Consider the following 22,034-nt stretch of genomic DNA (forward strand, 5'->3'; position numbering starts at 1 on the left):
CACATACACCCTCTATCTAATCTATCCCCATCCACCCCATCTATCTATCCCCACACACCCCTCCCTCTATCTATCCCCATCCACCCCATCTATCTATCTATCCCCACACACCCCCTCCATCTATCCCCACACACCCCTCCCTCTATCCCCATCCACCCCTCCCTCTATCTATCCCCATCCACCCCCTCCATCCCCACATCCCTCCCTCCATCTATCCCCACACCCCCTCCATCTATCCCCACCCCCCTCTATCTATCCACAAACCCCCTCCCTCTATCTATCCCCATCCACCCCATCTATCTATCTATCCCCACACCCCTCCCTCTATCTATACTCACACCTTCCCTCCCTCTATCCCCACACACCCCTCCCTCTATCCATCCCCATCCACCCCCTTTATCCACCCCCCACACCCTCTGTCTACCCATCTATCCCCCACACCCTCTATCCCCCACACCCTCCCTCCCTCTATCTATCCCCACCCCATCTCTCTATCTACCCCCCCCTACACCCATCTCTCTCTCTATCCATCCCTCCTTTTAGAAAAGAGCAGGACAGGGAGACTTGGGGATTTTCACTGGATGATTCGCTAGTTGCACTTTGGGCCCCTCGGCCTCGCCTCGCCCCGGGCCTGTCACCCGTGACAGCGGCTCCAGCGCCCCGTCCCACCTGGCCGGCTCCGCCCGTGGGCAGCGGAGCAAGGCGGAGGGCGATTCCCGGCCCCCCGGCTGGGACGGCGCGTGCTTTGGGCACCGGAGCAGAGGCGGGGAATGGCCGGAGCGGTGGGACCCGGGCCGGGCCGGGCAGCTCCCAGGTGCCAAGCGAGACGCTGCGCCGCAGTGAGCGCAGGGCAGTGACAGCCGGGCAGCCCCGGCGGGGACCCCCCCGCTTCGGGGCTGTGCGGGGCGCTCAGCCGGGGCCGCTGGCTCTGCCCCCGGGGGAGACGCGGGTTCGCGCCCCCCGGCTCCAGAAGTTCCCCGGGGCGGGTTCGTGCGGCGCAGCCCTGCCGCGGGGGCGGGGGGTTCTGTGGGGGCGGCCGGGGCCGGGGCCGGGCCGGCGCGGCGCGGAGCGGGGCCCCCCTCGCGCGGCTCGTTCCCCTCCGGTGACAGCCCTTTCGCCAGAGGATCTTTTGTTGCGTCCCCAGCCAATCAAGGCTTTTTACGACACAGTTCAGTTGGGATATAAAACCCCGAGTCTCTCTTGCCTCCCCCCCCGGCCAGCATCACTAGTTACCGGCTCCCACCCAGCCGGCCCCGGAGAGCCTCTGCCCCGTCACCCCCGCCCCCCCCAGGGCAGCCAGCCGCGGCCCGAGCCCCAAGTCCCGAGGCGGGGGAGGCAGGAGGGACCCGGCCGTCCAGCCATGTCGGTGCGCAGGTCCCCGCTCTTCCTGTGCGCCCTGGCGCTGGCCGTGGCGCTGGCCCCGGGGGAGGTGGTGGAGAAAGGGGCCGGCGGCGGGCAGCCCCCCCCGGGGCCCGAGGCGGAGGAGCCGGGCTGCCCCGTCTGCCTGTGGCGGAAGCACAGCAAGGAGCTGCGGCTGGAGACCATCAAGTCGCAGATCCTGAGCAAGCTGCGGCTCAAGGAGGCGCCCAACATCACCCGGGAGGTGGTGAACCAGCTGCTGCCCAAGGCGCCCCCGCTGCAGCAGATCCTGGACTTGCACGACTTCCAGGGGGACGCGTTCCCGCAGGACGAGTACCTGGAGGAGGACGAGTACCACGCCACCACCGAGACCGTCCTCAGCATGGCCCAGCACAGTGAGTGGCTCTTTGTTAGCGGGGGCGAGAGGCGAACTTCGGGGACCCCTCCCCGCAGCCCGTCAGGGGGGAGCGCTCGGGGCTCCCTGCCCGGGGGGCGGCGCCGCAGGCTCCCCCTGACTCCTGGCCTGGGGGGGGAGAGGGTGCAGCTCCCCTGGGGGGCTATTGGTTCCCGCCCCCTCCCCGGCCGGAGGAACCTGCGCCTGCAAAGTTCGGGGTCCCGCACCCCGCGGGCAGAGGCCGGAGGCCGCTCGGGGCGTCCCGCGGGGCATTGTCTGCGGCCGGGCTCCGCGAACGCGGCTGCAGCTGGGGCGAGCTGCGAAAGTTTGGTCCGGTTCCGCCATTGGCCCAAAGTGAGCCAGGCCCCGGGAGCGCTGCCCCCCGCAATTCAGCAGGGGCCCCCCTCTGCCCAGCCTCCTGCCCGGGGCTGCCAAGCTGGGGGGCAGCTGGGGCGGGGGGCTCCAGGCCCAGCCCCGCTTTGGCTCCTGGGAAGGGGGGGGGGTTGCTCCAGTTGGCCAAGGGAGAAAGTTAGTTTGAAAGCATCCCCCGCAAGGCAGAGCTGGGCCCCTCTCCCTTCCTCCTCCTCTGGAGCCAGGCTCTGAAGGTGGCACCTTGGGGCTCCACTCCAGGGGCCCCTCAGAGCAGGCCTGGCAGGCTGGGCTTGGGAGATGCACACGTGGGGCTCATGGGGCAGACAGGGCAGGTGGTGCTGCCGCTGAGTGCCCTTGAGGGGGACTTCCCCAGAGCCCGAAGCTCCCTGGGGAGGCGCTGATCCGAGTCTGCGGTGCGGCGCCTGCAGCGCTGACTCAGACAGGGCTAGCAGGGGCCTGGGCTCCCTGCCCCAGCCCGGAAGATGCTGCCCGTTCAGTGAGGGCATCGCTGCTGGCAGGACACGCGGGCTGGCTGCCAATCCCGGCTCGGAGCAGGGGCGTCTCGGGTTAGCATAGGGGCTGCAAGCCGGGACTCGTAGGGTCGAATCCTGCTTCTGTCCCTGACCTATGGTGTGAGCTTGTGCAAGTCACAGCGCCTCCCCGCGCCTCAGTTTCCCCATCTGTGGTTCCGGAGTGAGGGGCGAATGTGGGGAATGACTGAACCGGCCCGTTTATTGCAGTGGAATAGCTGAGAGCCACGGAGGCCAAAGGCCTCTGTCCTATGAGCAGGTGGAGGTTGGGAGCCGCTGGGTGATGCCCATGTGCCAGAGCGAGCCCGGCCCTGGGGCTCTGTCTCCTTGGCCTCCGCGCTCAGCTGGGCTGGTGGGTTTTGCAGAGCTGAGCCGGGGCCCAGCGCAGGCGAGTCACCGGGAGGTCACTGGAGAGCAGCCGCTTTGTGAGATCCCACTGCTCTTGGCACCAGCTGGGCCCTGTGCTGCAGCCTCCGCAGAGACGGGGTGTGACCGGGCCACAGGACTGAGCTCCCCTGGGGGCAGGGCCCGCTAGGCAGGGGCGAGGCCTCCAGCCTGTCAGCGTCACCCTGCCCCTGCCCAGCAGCAGAGACCCAGGGACTGGGCTGCCTCCAGGGCAGGCAAGAAATGGAACCTCCTTCCCTGGGGGGCTGACAGATGGGCTGCGAGTGCTGCCCCCACCAGGCTGCGGCCAAATGCCGACCCTGCCGGCCAGCCTGGCCTGGGCAGTGAGCAGAGCGGAGAGAACAGGGGGCAGGTGGGGGCAGAGTGGGGCCAGGACTCAGGCTATGCAAGGACATGGAGAAGGTGGAGGGGGTTGCGCTGCAATGACACAAACACCAGATCACGGCTCTCAGCAAACAACCTGCCCCGGGAAGCAAAGGGGGCTGGAGGATCTAGGCATGCTGAGGGGTTGGGGGAAGCAGGGGTGGTAGGATCCATGGGGCTGCAGGATTAGTGACCATGGGAGTTCAGCCTTGACAGGTCCATGTGTCCGTCCCCTCTGCGTCCAAACACCCTGAGTTGCTGACGCATCACTGACCTCCCGGGTCTCCGCTCTTCAGGGAATTTCACAGAGCACCAAGTGCTTGGGGGCCCAGGGCCTGGCATTCTGGCTTTGCCCACAGTGATCCTCCTTGCTAGGTCTGGTAGGCGGTGGCTGCTCATCTCTCGTCGGCCACACCCCCTCTTCCCCATGCTGAGCTGTTCCTGAGCCCAGTGAGTACCGGGGGTTGGGGGTCACCCACAGTGCAGTCTGTGGGGGGTCTGGATAACACAGCTTAGCAGGAAGGGGTGCTTGGATACGGGCCTCTCTCTGCTGGGTGAGACTTACACCAAGCTCCTGGCCACCTGTGGTCTCTAAACTTCCCCTGGCATGTTGCCTCTGAGATTGAGTGTGCCAAGGCGAAATCCCAGCTCAGGAAATTACATTCTCCCTCCAGCCAAGCATATTCTGGGGTCTCCTTCACTCAGACCCACTGAGACTTCACCTCCTGTGCCTAGGCGCACAAGGCCAGCTGCTTCCCCCCGGCTGGCTCTGTGACTGATGTCTGACTCCATGAGAGCGGTCTCCTTTCCGATCTTACTGCGATAGGCCATTCCGTGTCCTCCGCACCTTCTCTTCCCTCCAGGTGGGATCCAACCTAAGATGGACCTTGTGATTGTGCCACAGGGAAGCCGGATGACATGGCCAAACCACCATCACCATCTCTGTCTTCTACGTTGGCTACACAATCTCTCCAGCTCATTCCCACGATTCTTCTTAGACAACACTGGTGGAGGGCACCCAGCATCCTGTTGTGCACTCGGACCCTCAGTGGTTACAGTAGTGCTGGGAGAACAGGAGCATTGTGTGGTCTCATTTTAGCGTGTAGATGGATCTTCCTCTTCCAGACGTTTGACAAATGGGTGAATGATCCACAGGCTTTGCGGATTCCTGCCTTCGCTGTAGTGAGCTGCTGTTAGGAGATATTGTTCGTCCAACATAGACAAAGCCATCAGCTCCTCCGTACTCTTCTCCATCAATCACACATCGGCCAGCACGGGCAGCATTCTCTTCCTCCATGGTCTTGGTCTTCCATGTACTGATATGAAGTCCCACTGGGGCAGCTTCTGCTTTTTTGCTCAAAAAGAATCTTTTCATTCCATCCAAGCTGGTATCCAGGATGACTACATCATCTGCAAAATCCAAGTCCCGCAGCTTATCTCCAGCCCAAATGATACCAGAGGCCTGGCCAGCAGCCAGCACCCTTCTTGTCACAGTCTGTGACCGTGCAGCAGAGAAGCCACTTTGACTCAGAGCAGTAACAATCTTTAGCCATTCTGTGTCTCCGCTCTGTCCCGATGCAGGCTCGTCAAAGCTTTGATCAAATTAGCGATCTTTGCTGGGATTTCACAGCGGCTCCCGCTTGGTCTACACCAGTGGTTCTCAAAGTCGGGCCGCCACTTGTTCAGGGAAAGCCCCTGGCAGTCCGGGCCGGATTGTTTACCTGCTGCGTCCGCAGGTTCAGCCAATCGTGGCTCCCACTGGCTGCGGTTCACCGCTCCACACCAATGGGGGCTGCGGGAAGCGGCACGGGCTGAGGGACGTGCTGGCCGCCCTTCCCGCAGCCCCCATTGGCCTGGAGCAGCGAACCGCAGCCAGTGAGAGCCGCCACCGGCCGAACCTGCGGATGCGGCAGGTAAACAAACCGTCCCAGACACCAGCTTCTCCCAGCACAGCTACCGTCTCTCGGGGAGGTGGGGGACCTCAGCTGACAGGAGAAGTTCTGTATGTGTAGGCAAGCCCTCAGGATCTTCCAGAGGGTTTATCTGTGCTTATCAAGGAAGTTAAAAAGTCACCTTCTGCTGAGATTCTAAGTGTGTCTCAGTGTCTCCTCAAGGGGGAACTGTGCTCTGAACACAACCGACCGGAGCAAAATCCAGCCTGTTCTCCACCAGCAGCAGTTTTCATCCTATTAAAAATGACCTTCTCCAGGTACAGACAGGAGGCTCCCCCTCTCCAGCTGTCACAAATAAGCTGGTTCCCCAATGACACGTCTTCTCCAGTCCATGGGACAGATCTCCTTATCCCAAACCATCCTGCACACCCTGCCCGTGGCATTCCCTGCCACCTCCTCTGCTGCTCTTTACCATTCAGCGTCCAGCTCAGCATCGCCTGGTGCTTTACCGCTCTTCAATTGGTTTATGGCCTTTAGTTACTTCCTCAAAGGTGATTGCTTCTAGGGACATAGGTAAGTCTGCTAGTTCTTCACATCTCTGGGTGTGTGATAGTGGTTCTGGCTGGCTGAGCACAGCCTGGAAAGCTTCCACCCAACGGACTCTGTTCTTCCTCTGGGGTTAAAATGTTACCGTCTCGGGCCTTCACAATGCCACAAAGGTTTGAGACACGTGATGCCAACTGTTTAGGTACCAGAAAAGGGGCTTAGAATCCCTTCTCTCCTGCACCTCCCCAGCTTCTCTCTCTTGATTTTCCATCCATTCTCTCGTATCTCCTCTGGCTGATCTTTTCACTTCCTTCTCTTTGTCTGCAGGTTCTTGTTGCAGAAGAGCTCTTGTACTGCTGTCGTGCTCCTGTTGAATGATCTCCTTTCATTCTTTCCTCTCTCCAGCAAGCCTCCGTGTGTCTGGATGGAGCCGTTCATGTTTCTGAGATCTCCCCTCCACTGTAACCCTGCCTGCTTAAAAACGGCCATTGTTCTCCCTCCACCAGTGTCTCTAACTCTTCAAATCAGCAGCTAAGTGGCAGATTGAGACACGCCTTCACCACTAGATCTACTAACTTCCTAGTATCATAGAGATGTGTCACCTTCGTTAGTGCTAGCTCGATTATCCCAATAACAAGATGGTTCTACTTCCAACATCAGCTCTTGTGTGCACCCTGCAAACCAACAATGAGCCCTTGCACTGATCTCTTGTGCTGGGTTGCTGTGGGCTGTTAAACTGTGAGTGAGTCCCACCCCAGAGGGGGCTACATTGCAGACAGAATAGTTCTTGTGTCACTCCTGGGACTATCTCTGCAGTGTGTATTGTCACGGCAAACAGGTGAAGCTCATACAGAACTGCCCTGAATTCCCTGACCCGGGGATCTCCCCCTGCACTAAACCGATGGCAAACACATTCTGCTTTATCCCGCTCTGCATGACAGCAGGTGCAACAGACACCCACCAAACTGAACGGAAGCTACAGCTGGGGCTTTCCGGATCACTGCTGTGTCCTGGCTTAGTTATATAATACAAGGGACGTCTCTCAATTAAGTGTCTAATGATCATAGCTCGCTATCTCCAGACAGCCCCTCCAGCTGTCCATCCATCAGTCTATCCATCCACCCAGCTACCTACCCGGCTACCACAACTTCCTCTCTCTCCATCCATCCCCATCCAAGCCCCTTCTCCCCCCCCCCCACAGCAATGTATTCCCATTCGAATCGGGTCTCTGCTCCCTTCGAGCGCCCCCAGACACAGCGTTGCTCCCAGACGTAGCGTCTCTGCATCCTGCTTTCTCCTGGCCTGGGATGGGCCCTGGCAGCCAGTCCCCGTGCCCCTGGCTCTGCGTGGGTACCTGGGAGGCCTCTGGTACCTCCCTGGATGTGATCACCTGGGACATTTACCAGCAGTCCTGGGAACAGGGGGGACTCACTGTGCCTGGAGCTCTCGGCCTCGGGCCAGTCCTTTCCCAGGGGCCATGTGGGGAGGGTTCTCCGTTCCGCTGGGCTGGGTGGGGTCCCGAACCCCTCCGGAGCGGGTTGTTGAGGTGCTTGGCATCAGCTGAGGGAGCAAGTGCCACAGAGCAGAGACAGTCAGTCCCGTCCCATCCCTGCCCAGGCCCCGACGAGCCTTGGTCACGTTGCAGAGAGAAGTGGGGCTCTGGGTGAGGGCAGCATTCTGGGTAGGAGCCTCTCCAGCTCAGATCCAGCCCTGGGGTGGGGGTGAGGTAAACCGAGGCAAACCAGAAGCAAAGTAACCAACCAACCAGGCCCCAGGGGCGGGTGGTAGCGAGTCGCCCACCTCTCCAGCAGGACGTGTGCAGGGGAATGGCGGAAAAGTGCAGCCTGTCTTCCCGGACTGGGCCTGATCCTGGGGCTGGAGCGGCCCCCGCCGGGGCAGCCAGAGGAGAAGGGGCAGAACTGGCTGCTCACAGCTCATTCACTAGTGGGGAGAGAGAGGTGGAGATGGGAGCCAGGCTGCCCAGGCTCTGCTCCCTGCTTTGCCAATGACTCACTGTGGGAACTTGGGCAAGTCACAGCCCAATCCGTGCCTCAGTTTCCCCAGCAATGGAAAGGGGGACAGTTCTTGCCATTATTCGTGTCCCTGCGGTATCCTGTCACCCAGCTGTGGCCCAGGTCCCACTGCGCTGGGCACAGCACGGGCAGCCGCTGCCCAAGGAAGCTTACAATCAAGGCGTGAGACTGACCTTCGCCCCAGCTGGGCTAATTAAGTAATAGTGAGTCTCCTATTCCCAGTGCTCCCTGGACTCTGCAAACGGCAGGGAGGTGGTCACTGGTGGGGCTCTAACCCACTAGACCCCACTCCCCACCCAGAGCCAGGGATAGAACCCAGGAGTCCTGGCTCCCAGCCCCCCTGCTCTAACCACTAGGAAACACTGCCTGTCTTTACCTTCTCCTGGAGGGGGTGCTACTGGACTCTGGTGCCTTCTCCTGAGGCTGATCCAGAGTTCAGGGCCCTTGACTTGTTCCAGCCTGAGGCAATACACAGGGGCCCCTGGAACGCGTGCTGCCCCCTGCAGCCCTGGCACTGGGACGAGCCCGGGGCCAGCGCGGCGCATGGCCAAGTGCCCGGTTCCCCAGCCTCAGGGCCAGCTTTGGTGCCGGAGTGTCGGCTGGCAGTGAGGGTGGGCCAGGGCGTCTGGCCAGGGTGGAGGGTGTGCAAAGGCTAAGCGGAAGGGGGGGGGGAGAGGAATGGTAGGACCAGGCGCTTCCCTCCAGCAGCTCATGGACAAATTTCCTTCTCAAGCATTAATAGACTTGAGCGGCTTTGAAATTTTATTACCCATAAAATTGAGAACCCGCCGGGGGCTTTGCTCCTCACCCGTCCCCCCATTCCCTTCCCTTGCCCCCCCCCCAAGAAATACCAGAGCCTAAGTCTCACCCCACCTGACTGCTGAAGGGGAGGGAACCTAAGTGCCATCCGCCCCCCCCATCTCAGTGGGGCGGGAGCTGTCAGAGGAGGGGAAGGCCTGGCCTGTGGGATCCTAGGGCAGGGGACCCCCCCAACCCCAACCCCAACCCCCCATGCACTGTCCTCCAGCATTATTATTATGAATTTGGCTTGGCAATTGCGGGTGGGTTTTTATGGTTCCTGAACAGAAGGAAAGGAAGGTTTTATAGGCTGTAGGGCCCATAAACCTCTCAGGTTCTCCTGCCCTCCCCACCCCGCCCCTCAGTACAGCCCCCCCCCCCTTTTTTTTAACTGCACAAGAAACTAGGGAAGGTTAATTGGGTCCTAAAACCATTTATTGGCTACCCGTGACCCTGCTGACCTTTGGGGTGGGGGGAGGGGAAGTTAATGAAGGGAGATTAAGGGGGGGCACAGTGTGAAACCCAACAAACCTCACCGTCAAATCCCACCATTAGGGTGCCATGGAGCCCAGAGCAAATTAAAAAAGCTGGAGGGGGGGAAGGCTGCAGGTCGGGAGTGAGGGGCACCGGCAGAGCCGGGGAAGGGGGAGCCCAGGGCTGGGCTAGCAGGGGCTGCAGGTCGGCAGTGAGGGGCACCGACAGAGCCAGGGAAGGGGGGAGCCCCGGGCTGGGAGAGCAGGGGGCTGCAGGTCGGCAGAGGGGCACCGGCAGAGCTGGGGAACGGGGGAGCCCGGGGCTGGGCTAGCAGGGGGTCGTGGGTCGGCAGAGAGGCACCGGCAGAGCTGGGGAACGGGGGAGCCCGGGGCTGGGCTAGCAGGGGGCCGTGGGTCGGCAGAGAAGCACCGGCAGAGCTGGGGAACGGGGGAGCCCGGGGCTGGGCTAGCAGGGGGCCGTGGGTCGGCAGAGAGGCACCGGCAGAGCTGGGGAACGGGGCAGCCCGGGGCTGGGCTAGCAGGGGGCCGTGGGTCGGCAGAGAGGCACCGGCAGAGCTGGGGAATGGGGGAGCCCGGGGCTGGGCTAGCAGGGGGCCGTGGGTTGGCAGAGAGGGGCACCGGCAGAGCTGGGGAACGGGGCAGCCTGGGGCTGGGCTAGCAGGGGGCCGCCGGTCGGCGGAGAGGGGCACCGGCAGAGCTGGGGAACGGGGCAGCCTGGGGCTGGGCTAGCAGGGGGCCGTGGGTCGGCAGAGAGGGGCACCGGCAGAGCTGGGGAACGGGGCAGCCTGGGGCTGGGCTAGCAGGGGGCCGCCGGTCGGCGGAGAGGGAGGCAGAATCTCCTGGAAGAGCAGGAGGGTGGATGGAGTGTGAGTCTCTGGGACGGGGGTTTACACGGCGCCTGTGGCTGCTGCTAGACCAGAAAGACGAAAGGCATCAATTGCATCAGCAGCGCCCAAGCCCTGCCCGGCCCCCAGGGTGAGGGGGGTTCTGGCCTGCTGGCACGCCGGGATCTGGCACCTCCCAATCTAGTTCACAGTCTGCCTGAAGCTCCAGCCCCAGCTGCCGGCCCTAGCGACCCGGGCCAGCTGCCAGGGGCTCAGTGCCCTGCGAGCAGGCCCACGCGATCCCTCGGCACCCGAGGGTTCAGCCTCCCAGGCCGCTGGGCTGGGGCCAAGCGGGGCAGTGCCGGGCCTGAAGTGGGAGCTGGGGCCAGAGCCCAAGGGGTGAACACAAACAGGCAGGCTGGGAAGCAGCCGAAGGGTGAGGTGCCCGGGCCGTTCAGCCTAGTGCCACCGGGGAGCCCCCTGGCAGCTCCATGCCAGGCCTGGGAACAAAGAGCCACCCCCACCCGCGCACACTCCAGCGGCTCCTCTGCTGCAGCCAGTGTCCCGGGAACCTTTCTGCCCCTGGTTGCCAGGCCGACAGGAATAGCATCCTGGCACCGTGGGCAGCCAGCGTGCCAAGGGCAGCGTTAGCGGGCAGCGGTGCCACGTGGTGGGGAGCAGGGGCGGGGGTCGCCCTGGAGGGAGATCCCTGCCCCACACCCGAGTCCTGAAAAGGGGAGGCAGCTCAGGCACAAACCTGCCTCTGCAGGCCAGGACTCATGTCTGCCTCAGGCCACAAGTGACATGGGCTTCATGGTCTCACCAAAGGCTGCGGGTCGGGAGTGAGGGGCACCGGCAGAGCTGGGGAAGGGGGGAGCCCAGGGGGCTGCGGGTCGGGAGTGAGGGGCACCAGCAGGGCTAAACTTGCCTGTCTCTGCCATGCTTGGCCTGGCTCCCTCCTCTCCCAGATTGTCACCTCCCTGCCCCCCTTTGCTCTGTCAGTCCCTGGTGCAGGCTGGGGGGCCGCCCACTGGCTGAGGGCCCCTGAGAGCTGTGGGTCAGTGGGGCCTGGCCCAGCTCAGGGTACCGGTGCCCCACACTGCTCACTGCAGGGGGCACCGCAGAGTCCCGGGGCTCAGGGGGCTGCAGAGGCTGCCCCTGCCCAGCTACCGCCCATCAGTCCTGCCTTTCCCCTCCTGCTGTGCCTGCTGCCCTGGGCCTGGCGTGGGGCAGCTGCCGAGAGCCACACACCTGCCCCCCCGCCTGAGTCCAGCACACAGCAGGGCCCTTCGGGGGACCCCCCCGGTGTCACCCCAGAGGGAGGCGCTGCGGAGCATCAGTGGCCATGGCTCTGCCCCCAGCGAGCGGAGCGGAGCCGAGCGGAGCCGAGGGCCAGGAAGGCAGAGCCGTGCTGGGGCTTTAAGAGCCGACGGGGAGGGGAGGGGAAGAGGCAGAGAGAGGAAAGTACTTTTATGGGCTGCTCCCAGGAGAGTGGATTTAATAGGGGGCTTGTGCTCAGCAAATTGCTGGGAGGGGTTTGTTAGCAAAGCACCGCAAGGCCCCCGGCCCCTGTCACTTTGCTTTATGGGAGCCCCTTGTGGGCGCGGGGGGCCGTGCGGGTGACATTCCTGGCCCCCGGTTGGTGTCATGACCCCTATCTGTTAGTGGAGGCCTCGGTTCACAGCAAATGGCCCAGCGCTGCAGCTGGGTGCTATTAAACCTGACCGGTGCGTGTGCGGGGGGGCACCGGGCGAGGACGGGGGAGAAATTCCCCGCTCAATTCAACCCAGATGTTTCCCCAAAAGGGAGGGTCGGAGCCAGCAGCGCTTTCGGGGGATGGGTGTGCAAAGGGTGTTGTGTGTGTACCAGGGAAAAAAGTTGGGGGGCATCACCCCATCCCACCTAGCTCCCCTGATTCCCATCCCCCAACCAGCTCCCCCTATTCCCGCCCCACAGCCAGCTCCCGGCCCCGCTCCGACAGCGCCCACGGCACCCGGCCCCACCCGGCCCCGCTCCGACAGCGCCCACGGCACCCGGCCCCACCCGGCCCCGCTCCGACAGCGCCCACGGCACCCGGCCCCACCCGGCTCCGCTCTGACAGCGCCCACGGCACCCGGCCCCACCCGGCCCTGCTCCGACAGCGCCCACGGCACCCGGCCCCGCTCCGACAGCGCCCACGGCACCCGGCCCCACCCGGCCCCGCTCCGACAGCGCCCACGGCAGGCTGGTATCAGCAATTCAGCTAGGACGTGCTGCCCTCTGCAGCCCTCTTCCCCCCCTGAGCTAAGGAAGCCGGGCGCTGCTCAGCGAGGTCACTTCACAGCCTCATTTCACAGAAGGGGCACAGAGACGAGGCACGACTCGCCCTAAGGTCACATGACAAGTCAGCATCAGAACTGGGACTAGAACCCAGGAGTCCGGGCTCCCTGCCCCCCCTTTTCTCTGGGCTCTGGATGAGTGCAGGCGTAGTTTTAGTTCCCAGCTCCAAGGAGAAGTAGGAGGTTCTGTTAGAAATGGCTTGGCAGCCCTGGTCCTGCGTGTGCCCCTGGAGCAGAGCCAGCACTGGGGCTCGGGAGGTTTTGGTGCCCTCCTAACCTAACCCCCGAGAATGTCTGGCTGCCCCAGCTAAGGGCTGCCAGGCAGAGAAGGGGCAGCCCTCTGCCAAGAAAGCCAGCGACTCTCGCACGGAGCTCTGCGAGGGACAGAGCTGGGCTCCTTGGGAGAACCGGGGCCTTCTCCACCTGGAGCCCGGAGCTGCGTGCAGTCAGGGGCAGGCCCTGGCGTTTACACCTCGTGCAGCACCGCCCCTGCTCCTCAAGTCCTCCTGGCGCAGAGGGCAGCACGGCCCTAGTTTTGGGGGGCTCCCAGCCCAGCGCAGACCCCACCTTGACACGGCTCCCGCCCAGCCTGGGGCCTGCCGTCCTCCCTGGGCCCACTGTTCTGCTCTGCCTGCAGCCAAGTGCTGCAGAACTGCCAGTGCCTGGGATTGCAAGGCCCAGACGCGTGTTTGCCGCTCCCCACTCTGTCGCTGTGCCGGTTTGGCTTGGAGAAATGTTTCCCTTGGCAGATGCCAGCATGTCCCACCCCGCCCATCTCCAGGGAAGGGGCACACTTGCTCTCGGACACAAACAAGTTATGGGAGACGTGGTGAGCGCAGCCGCCCTGGCTCCCAGCTTTGGGGCAGGGCTGAGTTCAGGGAGTTCACCCAGAGCCAGACGTCCTGCCAGGAACCTCGCTGGCTCACATCACCAGTGGCATGAGCTTCTCAGGACTCAGCACCCCTGCTAGTCCCATGGTAAGCAGGCAAACGGCGCCCATACAAAGCAGGCAGCATGCTCCCCTGCCGGCACCCCCGTGTCCTTACACAAAGACCACTTGACTGGACCAAATACACCCTTCGCCTGCTCCCAGCTCCCATGGCCTGCCCCTGCCCCTGCCCCTCCTGGGTCACCCAGGCAGCAGAAACCTGAAAATCCATCTAGATTTGAAAAACACCATTCCTGCAGATGCAGCCGAGGAGGAGAGCTCAGCAGGGGGCGCTCTCCCCCGGCAGGCAGGGCTGGCCCCAATGCCCCACTGTGGCTCTAGGGGGCGCTGTGCTGCAGGCAGCAGGTGGGGGGCTCAGCGGGGGGCGCTCTCCCCCGGCAGGCAGGGCTGGCCCCATTGTCCCAGCGTGGCACTAGGGGGCGCTGTGCTGCAGGCAGCAGGTGGGGGGCTCAGCGGGGGGCGCTCTCCCCCGACAGGCAGGGCTGGCCCCATTGTCCCAGCGTGGCACTAGGGGGCGCTGTGCTGCAGGCAGCAGGTGGGGGGCTCAGCAGGGGGCGCTCTCCCCCGGCAGGCAGGGCTGGCCCCATTGTCCCAGCGTGGCACTAGGGGGCGCTGTGCTGCAGGCAGCAGGTGGGGGCTCAGCAGGGGGCGCTCTCCCCCGGCAGGCAGGGCTGGCCCCATTGTCCCAGCGTGGCACTAGGGGGCGCTGTGCTGCAGGCAGCAGGTGCGGGGCTCAGCGGGGGGCGCTCTCCCCCGGCAGGCAGGGCTGCCCCCAATGCCCCACTGTGGCACTAGGGGGCGCTGTGCTGCAGGCAGCAGGTGCGGGGCTCAGCGGGGGGCGCTCTCCCCCGGCAGGCAGGGCTGCCCCCAATGCCCCACTGTGGCTCTAGGGGGCGCTGTGCTGCAGGCAGCAGGGTGGGGGGCTCAGCGGGGGGCGCTCTCCCCCGGCAGGCAGGGCTGGCCCCATTGTCCCAGCGTGGCACTAGGGGGCGCTGTGCTGCTGGAGGTGATATCTGGCAAGTGAGGCTCCAGGGAGAGGCCATGGTCTTTACAGAGTCCCTACCAGTTTTCGCAGGGCTCAGCCCTGGCGCTTTCATCCTGCTGCCCCTCTCAATTTCTCCTGGAGCTGCAGCTGGATGCAGGCTCTTCCCTCACCATCCTAACTCCTTGTGTAGCTTTGCTGGAGCTGTTACACAGCTGGCATGTTCCACCCCAGAGGTGGCAGCATTTCAGGGCCAGCTGGGATGATCCCGGCCGTCTCAGGTAGGGGAAGCTGGATCAGGGCAGGGGGTTATTAGATTTTGGTGGAGGTGTTCTGGAAACAAAGGGGAGGGACTGCAAAATATGAGCCTCAACACAAATCTGGGGATAGAAACACAGAGTCCTGGGATCCCCCAAATTCACCCTGGATTGCTGCTTTGAACCAGCCGCGTTCTGCCCCCCGGGCTCTGCCTCACCCCGGCCTGGATTCACCCTAAACGCTGCCCATGGTGCAGGACTCTTGGGTTCCACACCCCTGCAGACTCGGTGCTGAGTGGTGGAAACTGGAAGCCAGGGACGACCCAGTGCGTCACCGGATTGTGGGTTTGTCCAGTTCTGTGGGGGAATTGCTCCCTTTGGGACTCCCCAAGATCAGACATGCAGGAAATGCTGGCTCCAGTTGTCCTGACAGAGAGGCCATCAGTTCCCTGGCTGTGCATTGTGCGGGTTGAGGGGGACTCAGGATTCCTGCTCCCCCCCAAGCAGGGTTTGCTCAGGGGCTGCTTGGAAGAAATGTACCATGGGCTGGTCCTGGCAAGGTTCCACCCTCCCAGCTCGGCATGTGCTCCTCAATCCTGACCCATAGCCCTGCCCCGCTAGGTCAGCTCAGGGATCCACCCACAGCTCTTCAGTGCCTTGGCAAGTCCCCCCTCCCTGACCACTATTCCAGCATTGGATCCCCCCAGCTCAGCCACTGCCCCTCAATCCCGACCTGCAACCCCACTTCGATCCCTGCCTGTGGAATATCTGCAGGGGGGTCAGTAATACCTTAGTGCAGATCTAGGGAAAATGGCCTAGTGACCTCTGACCCGACCTTCACCTCCTAACGATCTAGGAGGAGTTCACATTCAGCCCTTCGTTAGCGCTCCTGGGGCTGGGCAGCGGGTGTCCAGAGCCGGGAGGCAGCTCCGCTCACGTGTGCTTTCCCCCCCCCACCCGCAGCGGACCCGGTGGTGCAGATAGAGGGGAACCCCCACTGCTGCTACTTCAACTTCAGCCCCAAGATCATGTTCACCAAGGTGGTGAAGGCCCAGCTGTGGGTGTACCTGCGGCCCGTGCAGCACACCTCCACCGTCTACTTGCAGATCCTGCGCCTCAAGCCCGTCACCGAGGAGGGCAGCCGCCACATCCGCATCCGCTCCCTCAAGATCGACCTGCACTCCCGCCTCGGCCACTGGCAGAGCATCGACTTCAAGCACGTGCTGCAGAACTGGTTCAAGCAGCCGCAGAACAACTGGGGCATCGAGATCAACGCCTTCGACCCGAACGGCAACGACCTGGCCGTCACCTCCCTCGGCCCCGGAGCGGAAGGGCTGGTAGGTAAACACGCGGGGGGGGGGCCCTGCCTGCCTTGGGAGGGGTGACTGGGGAGCTCTCCGCTGAGTCAGCGCTGAGCCCAATGTCCCAGCGCAGGGCGAGGGGGCGGGGCGCTGCAGGGGGCGGAGCGGGGGGCTCAGTGGAGGGCACCATGCTGCAGGGGGCGGGGGGCTCAGTGGGGCGCTGCAGGGGGCGGAGCGGGGGGCTCAGTGGGGGGGCATGCTACAGGGGGCGGGGGGCTCAGTGGGGGGCCCATGCTGCAGGGGGCGGGGGGCTCAGTGGGGCGCTGCAGGGGCAGGGCGGGGGGCTCAGTGGGGGGCACAGATCGTAAATTCTGCTCCATTTCATATAATGGGTGAACTCTGCTTAGGAAAGCCCCAGAATACTGGCACCAGGATGGCAATGGGGACTGCAGGTCGGGAGTGAGGGGCACTGGCAGAACGGGGGGTGGGGGGAACCCAGGCCTGGGCTAGCAGGGGGCTGCAGGTCAGGATTATGGGGCACTGGCAGGGCTGGGGAGAAGCCCAGGGCTTGGATAGCAGGGGCTGTGGGTCGGGATTGAGGGGCACTGGCAGAGTGAGGGGCGGGGAGCCCAGGGCTGGGCTGGCAGGGGGCTGTGGGTCGGGATTGAGGGGCACCGGCAGAGCTGGGGGGGAGCCCAGGGCTGGGCTGGCGGGGGCTGTGGGTCGGGATTGAGGGGCACCGGCAGAGCTGGGGGGGAGCCCAGGGCTGGGCTGGCGGGGGCTGTGGGTCGGGATTGAGGGGCACCGGCAGAGCTGGGGGGGAGCCCAGGGCTGGGCTGGCAGGGGGCTGTGGGTCGGGATTGAGGGGCCCAGGCAGTGCTGGGGGGAGCCCAGGGCTGGGCTGGCAGGGGCTGTGGGTCGGGATTGAGGGGCACCGGCAGAGCTGGGGGGGAGCCCAGGGCTGGGCTGGCAGGGGGCTGTGAGTCGGGATTGAGGGGCACCGGCAGAGCTGGGGGGGAGCCCAGGGCTGGGCTGGCAGGGGCTGTGGGTCGGGATTGAGGGGCACCGGCAGAGCTGGGGGGGAGCCCAGGGCTGGGCTGGCAGGGGGCTGTGGGTCGGGTTGAGGGGCACCGGCAGAGCTGGGGGGGAGCCCAGGGCTGGGCTGGCAGGGGGCTGTGGGTCGGGATTGAGGGGCACCGGCAGAGCTGGGGGGGAGCCCAGGGCTGGGCTGGCAGGGGGCTGTGGGTCGGGATTGAGGGGCACTGGCAGAGCTGGGGGGGAGCCCAGGGCTGGGCTGGCAGGGGGCTGCGGGTCGGGATTGAGGGGCACTGGCAGAGCTGGGGGGAAGCCCAGGGCTGGGCTGGCAGGGGCTGCGGGTCGGGATTGAGGGGCACTGGCAGAGCTGGGGGGAGCCCAGGGCTGGGCTGGCAGGGGGCTGTGGGTCGGGATTGAGGGGCACTGGCAGAGCTGGGGGGAGCCCAGGGCTGGGCTGGCAGGGGCTGTGGGTCGGGTTGAGGGGCACTGGCAGAGCTGGGGGGGGAGCCTAGGGCTGGGCTGGCAGGGGGCTGTGGGTCGGGATTGAGGGGCACTGGCAGTGCTGGGGGGGAGCCCAGGGCTGGGCTGGCAGGGGCTGTGGGTCGGGAGTGAGGGGCACCGGCAGAGCTGGGGGGGAGCCCAGGGCTGGGCTGGCAGGGGCTGTGGGTCGGGATTGAGGGGCACTGGCAGAGCTGGGGGGGAGCCCAGGGCTGGGCTGGCAGGGGCTGTGGGTCCAGTATAGTGCTGTGTACCCCAGACTGGTTGCAGCCCGATGGCTTGCGGAAGGCGCACACCCGTTACCCTCTGGGTTCACCATGCTCTGCCCGTGAAGGGGGATTTCTGCCTGAGCCCTGGGGAGCCAGGCTGACGCGGAGGGTGTGGCCTGTCCCAGCCGCCCCGGAGCCGTCGAGCTCCCCAGCAGCCGGCATGGGATGGAGGCCACTGTGCTGCAGGCCAAGCGACGGCTGCTGCTGGGGATGCTCCTTCCCACCTGTTTCCCCCTTCAGCCTCAGTCTCTGCCTGTCCCTGGGCAGACGGGAGAGGGGTTGTCTCCTGCCCAGACCCACGGCCGCCTTCCCACGGGAGATGCATCGTGTCACCTCTCAGACGAGAGTCAGAGACGATCAGGGCTGGAAGGGACCTCAGGAGGTATCTAGTCCAAAGCAGGACCAACCCCAACTAAACCATCCCAGCCAGGGCTTCCTCAAGCCGGGCCTTCAAAACCTCTAAGGAAGGAGATTCCACCCCCTCCCTAGGGAACCCAGTCCAGTGCTTCACCACCCTCCTAGTGAGAAAGTTTTTCCTAATATCCAGCCTAGACCTCCCGCACTGCTCCTTGTTCTGTCATCTGCCCCCATCTGTCTGTGCACCCAGTGAGGAGATGGCTGGCTCCTGCCCAAGCCCGTCCTGTCTCTGAGTCCTTGGGCCAATAGTAGCTGACATGTCAGCCCCCTTTCCTCGTCTTCTTGCTGTCCTGCTGGCAGGATTTATAGCTCCCCGGGTTCAAATCATGCTGGAGCACAATCCAGGGCCAGGCTGAACACTGGGGAGGAGGGAGGGACCCATTCAGCCTAGTGCCGCAGAGCTCAGCCCAGACCACAGCCTGCATTGCCTGGCACCCAGCTACAGGGTGAACCTCTCCCCCCACCTCATCAGGGGCCGGCAGAGGACAGATGAGGCTGGATTAGTAGATGAGGATGGCTAGGTGGATGGAGGCTAGGGATGGGGTGGAAGGGGATGGCTGGGTGGACAGGTAGCTAGGGAAGGCCGGTGGATACAGGAGGGTGGCTAGGTGGATGGAGGCTAGGGATGGGGTGGAAGGGGATGGCTGGGTGGACAGGTAGCTAGGGAAGGCCGGTGGATACAGGAGGGCGGCTAGGGATGGGGTGGAAGGGGATGGCGGGGTGGACAGGTAGCTAGGGAAGGCCGGTGGATACAGGAGGGTGGCTAGGTGGATGGAGGCTAGGGATGGGGTGGAAGGGGATGGCGGGGTGGACAGGTAGCTAGGGAAGGCCGGTGGATACAGGAGGGTGGCTAGGGATGGGGTGGAAGGGGATGGCTGGGTGGACAGGTAGCTAGGGAAGGCTGGTGAATACAGGAGGGTGGCTAGGTGGATGGAGGCTAGGGATGGGGTGGAAGGGGATGGCTGGGTGGACAGGTAGCTAGGGAAGGCTGGTGGATACAGGAGGGTGGCTAGGGATGGGGTGGAAGGGGATGGCTGGGTGGATAGGTAGCTAGGGAAGGCCGGTGGATACAGGAGGGTGGCTAGGGATGGGGTGGAAGGGGATGGCTGGGTGGACAGGTAGCTAGGGAAGGCCGGTGGATACAGGGGGGTGGCTAGGTGGATGGAGGCTGTGGAAGGGGATGGCTGGGTGGACAGGTAGCTAGGGAAGGCCGGTGGATACAGGAGGGTGGCTAGGTGGATGGAGGCTAGGGATGGGGTGGAAGGGGATGGCTGGGTGGACAGGTAGCTAGGGAAGGCCGGTGAATACAGGAGGGTGGCTAGGTGGATGGAGGCTAGGGATGGGGTGGAAGGGGATGGCTGGGTGGACAGGTAGCTAGGGAAGGCTGGTGGATACAGGAGGGTGGCTAGGGATGGGGTGGAAGGGGATGGCTGGGTGGACAGGTAGCTAGGGAAGGCTGGTGGATAGAGGAGGGTGGCTAGGGATGGGGTGGAAGGGGATGGCTGGGTGGACAGGTAGCTAGGGAGGGATGGTGGATACAGGAGGGTGGCTAGGGATGGGGTGGAAGGGGATGGCGGGGTGGACAGGTAGCTAGGGAGGGATGGTGGATACAGGAGGGTGGCTAGGTGGATGGAGGCTAGGGATGGGGTGGAAGGGGATGGCAGGGTGGACAGGTAGCTAGGGAAGGCTGGTGGATACAGGAGGGTGGCTAGGTGGATGGAGGCTAGGGATGGGGTGGAAGGGGATGGCGGGGTGGACAGGTAGCTAGGGAAGGCCGGTGGATACAGGAGGGTGGCTAGGTGGATGGAGGCTAGGGATGGGGTGGAAGGGGATGGCTGGGTGGACGTAGCTAGGGAAGGCCGGTGGATACAGGAGGGTTGCTAGGTGGATGGAGGCTAGGGATGGGGTGGAAGGGGATGGCTGGGTGGACAGGTAGCTAGGGAAGGCCGGTGGATACAGGAGGGTGGCTAGGTGGATGGAGGCTAGGGATAGGGTGGAAGGGGATGGCTGGGTGGACAGGTAGCTAGGGAAGGCTGGTGGATACAGGAGGGTGGCTAGGGATGGGGTGGAAGGGGATGGCGGGGTGGACAGGTAGCTAGGGAGGGATGGTGGATACAGGAGGGTGGCTAGGGATGGGGTGGAAGGGGATGGCGGGGTGGACAGGTAGCTAGGGAGGGATGGTGGATACAGGAGGGTGGCTAGGGATGGGGTGGAAGGGGATGGCGGGGTGGACAGGTAGCTAGGGAAGGCCGGTGGATACAGGGGGGTGGCTAGGGATGGGGTGGAAGGGGATGGCGGGGTGGACAGGTAGCTAGGGAAGGCTGGTGGATACAGGAGGGTGGCTAAGGATGGGGTGGAAGGGGATGGCGGGGTGGACAGGTAGCTAGGGAAGGCCGGTGGATACAGGAGGGTGGCTAGGTGGATGGAGGCTAGGGATGGGGTGGAAGGGGATGGCTGGGTGGACAGGTAGCTAGGGAAGGCCGGTGGATACAGGGGGGTGGCTAGGTGGATGGAGGCTAGGGATGGGGTGGAAGGGGATGGCTGGGTGGACAGGTAGCTAGGGAAGGCCGGTGGATACAGGAGGGTGGCTAGGTGGATGGAGGCTAGGGATGGGGTGGAAGGGGATGGCTGGGTGGACAGGTAGCTAGGGAAGGCCGGTGGATACAGGAGGGTGGCTAGGTGGATGGAGGCTAGGGATGGGGTGGAAGGGGATGGCTGGGTGGACAGGTAGCTAGGGAAGGCCGGTGGATACAGGAGGGTGGCTAGGTGGATGGAGGCTAGGGATGGGGTGGAAGGGGATGGCGGGGTGGACGTAGCTAGGGAAGGCCGGTGGATACAGGAGGGTGGCTAGGTGGATGGAGGCTAGGGATGGGGTGGAAGGGGATGGCGGGGTGGACGTAGCTAGGGAAGGCCGGTGGATACAGGGGGGTGGCTAGGTGGATGGAGGCTAGGGATGGGGTGGAAGGGGATGGCGGGGTGGACGTAGCTAGGGAGGGATGGGTAGGTAGAGGGATGGTTGGTTAGGGGAGCCGATGGGAAGGCTCCCTGCAGCATGCCCCCCCCCCCCGAAGGCTGGCCCTAGCTGCCCCAGGCTCAGCTGTCTGCTTTCTCCCCCCAGCATCCCTTCATGGAGCTCCGTGTGCTGGAGAACAACAAGCGCTCGCGGCGCAACCTGGGGCTGGACTGCGACGAGCACTCCACCGAGTCCCGCTGCTGCCGCTACCCGCTGACTGTTGACTTTGAGGCCTTCGGCTGGGACTGGATTATTGCCCCTAAGCGGTACAAAGCCAACTACTGCTCGGGCCAGTGCGAGTACATGTTCATGCAGAAGTACCCGCACACCCACCTGGTGCAACAGGCCAACCCCCGGGGCTCGGCCGGGCCCTGCTGCACCCCCACCAAGATGTCCCCCATCAACATGCTTTACTTCAATGACAAACAGCAGATTATCTACGGGAAGATCCCGGGCATGGTGGTCGACAGATGCGGCTGCTCTTAAAGCCCAGCCGGAGCTCCCCCAGCCCCGCTCCCGTGCTCCCAGCCAACCAGCAAGCGTCATCTTTGCTTCCCCCCCTTTTTTATAGATATAAAAAGAACGAACATTAAAATTCTTTTGTGAATGTCGGGGGAGGGGGGAGAGACAGAACCCCCCCAAGAAAAACTAAGCAAACCCAAACTCTCCCGCGCTTCGCCATGCACTGTGCAATAAGCCAACGTCCCCACATGGGGGGCAGCTGGGGCACCGCTTTCCTCCCAAGGCAAGCCTGCAAAGGCCTTATCCCCCCCTCAACCCCACCCAGCCATCGGCAGCAGCAACCAGCTCTTACCGGGCTTTGGTTCTTGGAGGACTAGCCGGTCCCTGGGCGGCCTGGGAGCAAAATGGTTAACGCCGAGACGGCAGGACAGCGACTCTTCAACCGTTTACAAGCAGTGGAAGCTTTCTATGTGTTTAAGTTAAAAACAAAAAATCAGAACAATTGTGTGGAGTTGGAGCACTC

At 63.9% G+C, this 22,034-nt stretch overlaps 2 protein-coding genes across 6 annotated transcripts in view; one reads left to right on the top strand and one right to left on the bottom strand.

Annotated features, from left to right (window-relative positions):
• LOC123353959 (inositol polyphosphate 1-phosphatase-like) overlaps positions 1-22,034 on the bottom strand; it is a 51,176-nt gene that overhangs the window by 20,620 nt on the left and 8,522 nt on the right. For 2 of the 5 annotated variants that reach the window (XM_044995512.1, XM_044995516.1), the window contains exons 2-3: positions 21,864-21,977; positions 7,294-7,421 (exon numbers count right to left, since the gene is read on the bottom strand). The gene's annotated coding sequence lies outside the window, so the exon portion shown is untranslated. Of the gene's footprint in view, positions 1-7,293; positions 7,422-21,863; positions 22,000-22,034 lie in introns of those variants that run through there. The other 3 variants (XM_044995513.1, XM_044995517.1, XM_044995515.1) reach the window with 2 other exon arrangements.
• GDF11 (growth differentiation factor 11) lies at positions 1,226-21,870 on the top strand. The gene is made up of 3 exons (XM_044995531.1): positions 1,226-1,754; positions 15,480-15,853; positions 21,155-21,870. The coding sequence occupies exons 1-3, from the start codon at positions 1,361-1,363 to the stop codon at positions 21,533-21,535; spliced, it is 1,149 nt and encodes a 382-aa protein (XP_044851466.1). The 5' UTR covers positions 1,226-1,360; the 3' UTR covers positions 21,536-21,870.

This window comes from Mauremys mutica, chromosome 20 (assembly GCF_020497125.1).
Source record: "Mauremys mutica isolate MM-2020 ecotype Southern chromosome 20, ASM2049712v1, whole genome shotgun sequence".
Taxonomy (NCBI): Eukaryota; Metazoa; Chordata; order Testudines; family Geoemydidae; genus Mauremys; species Mauremys mutica.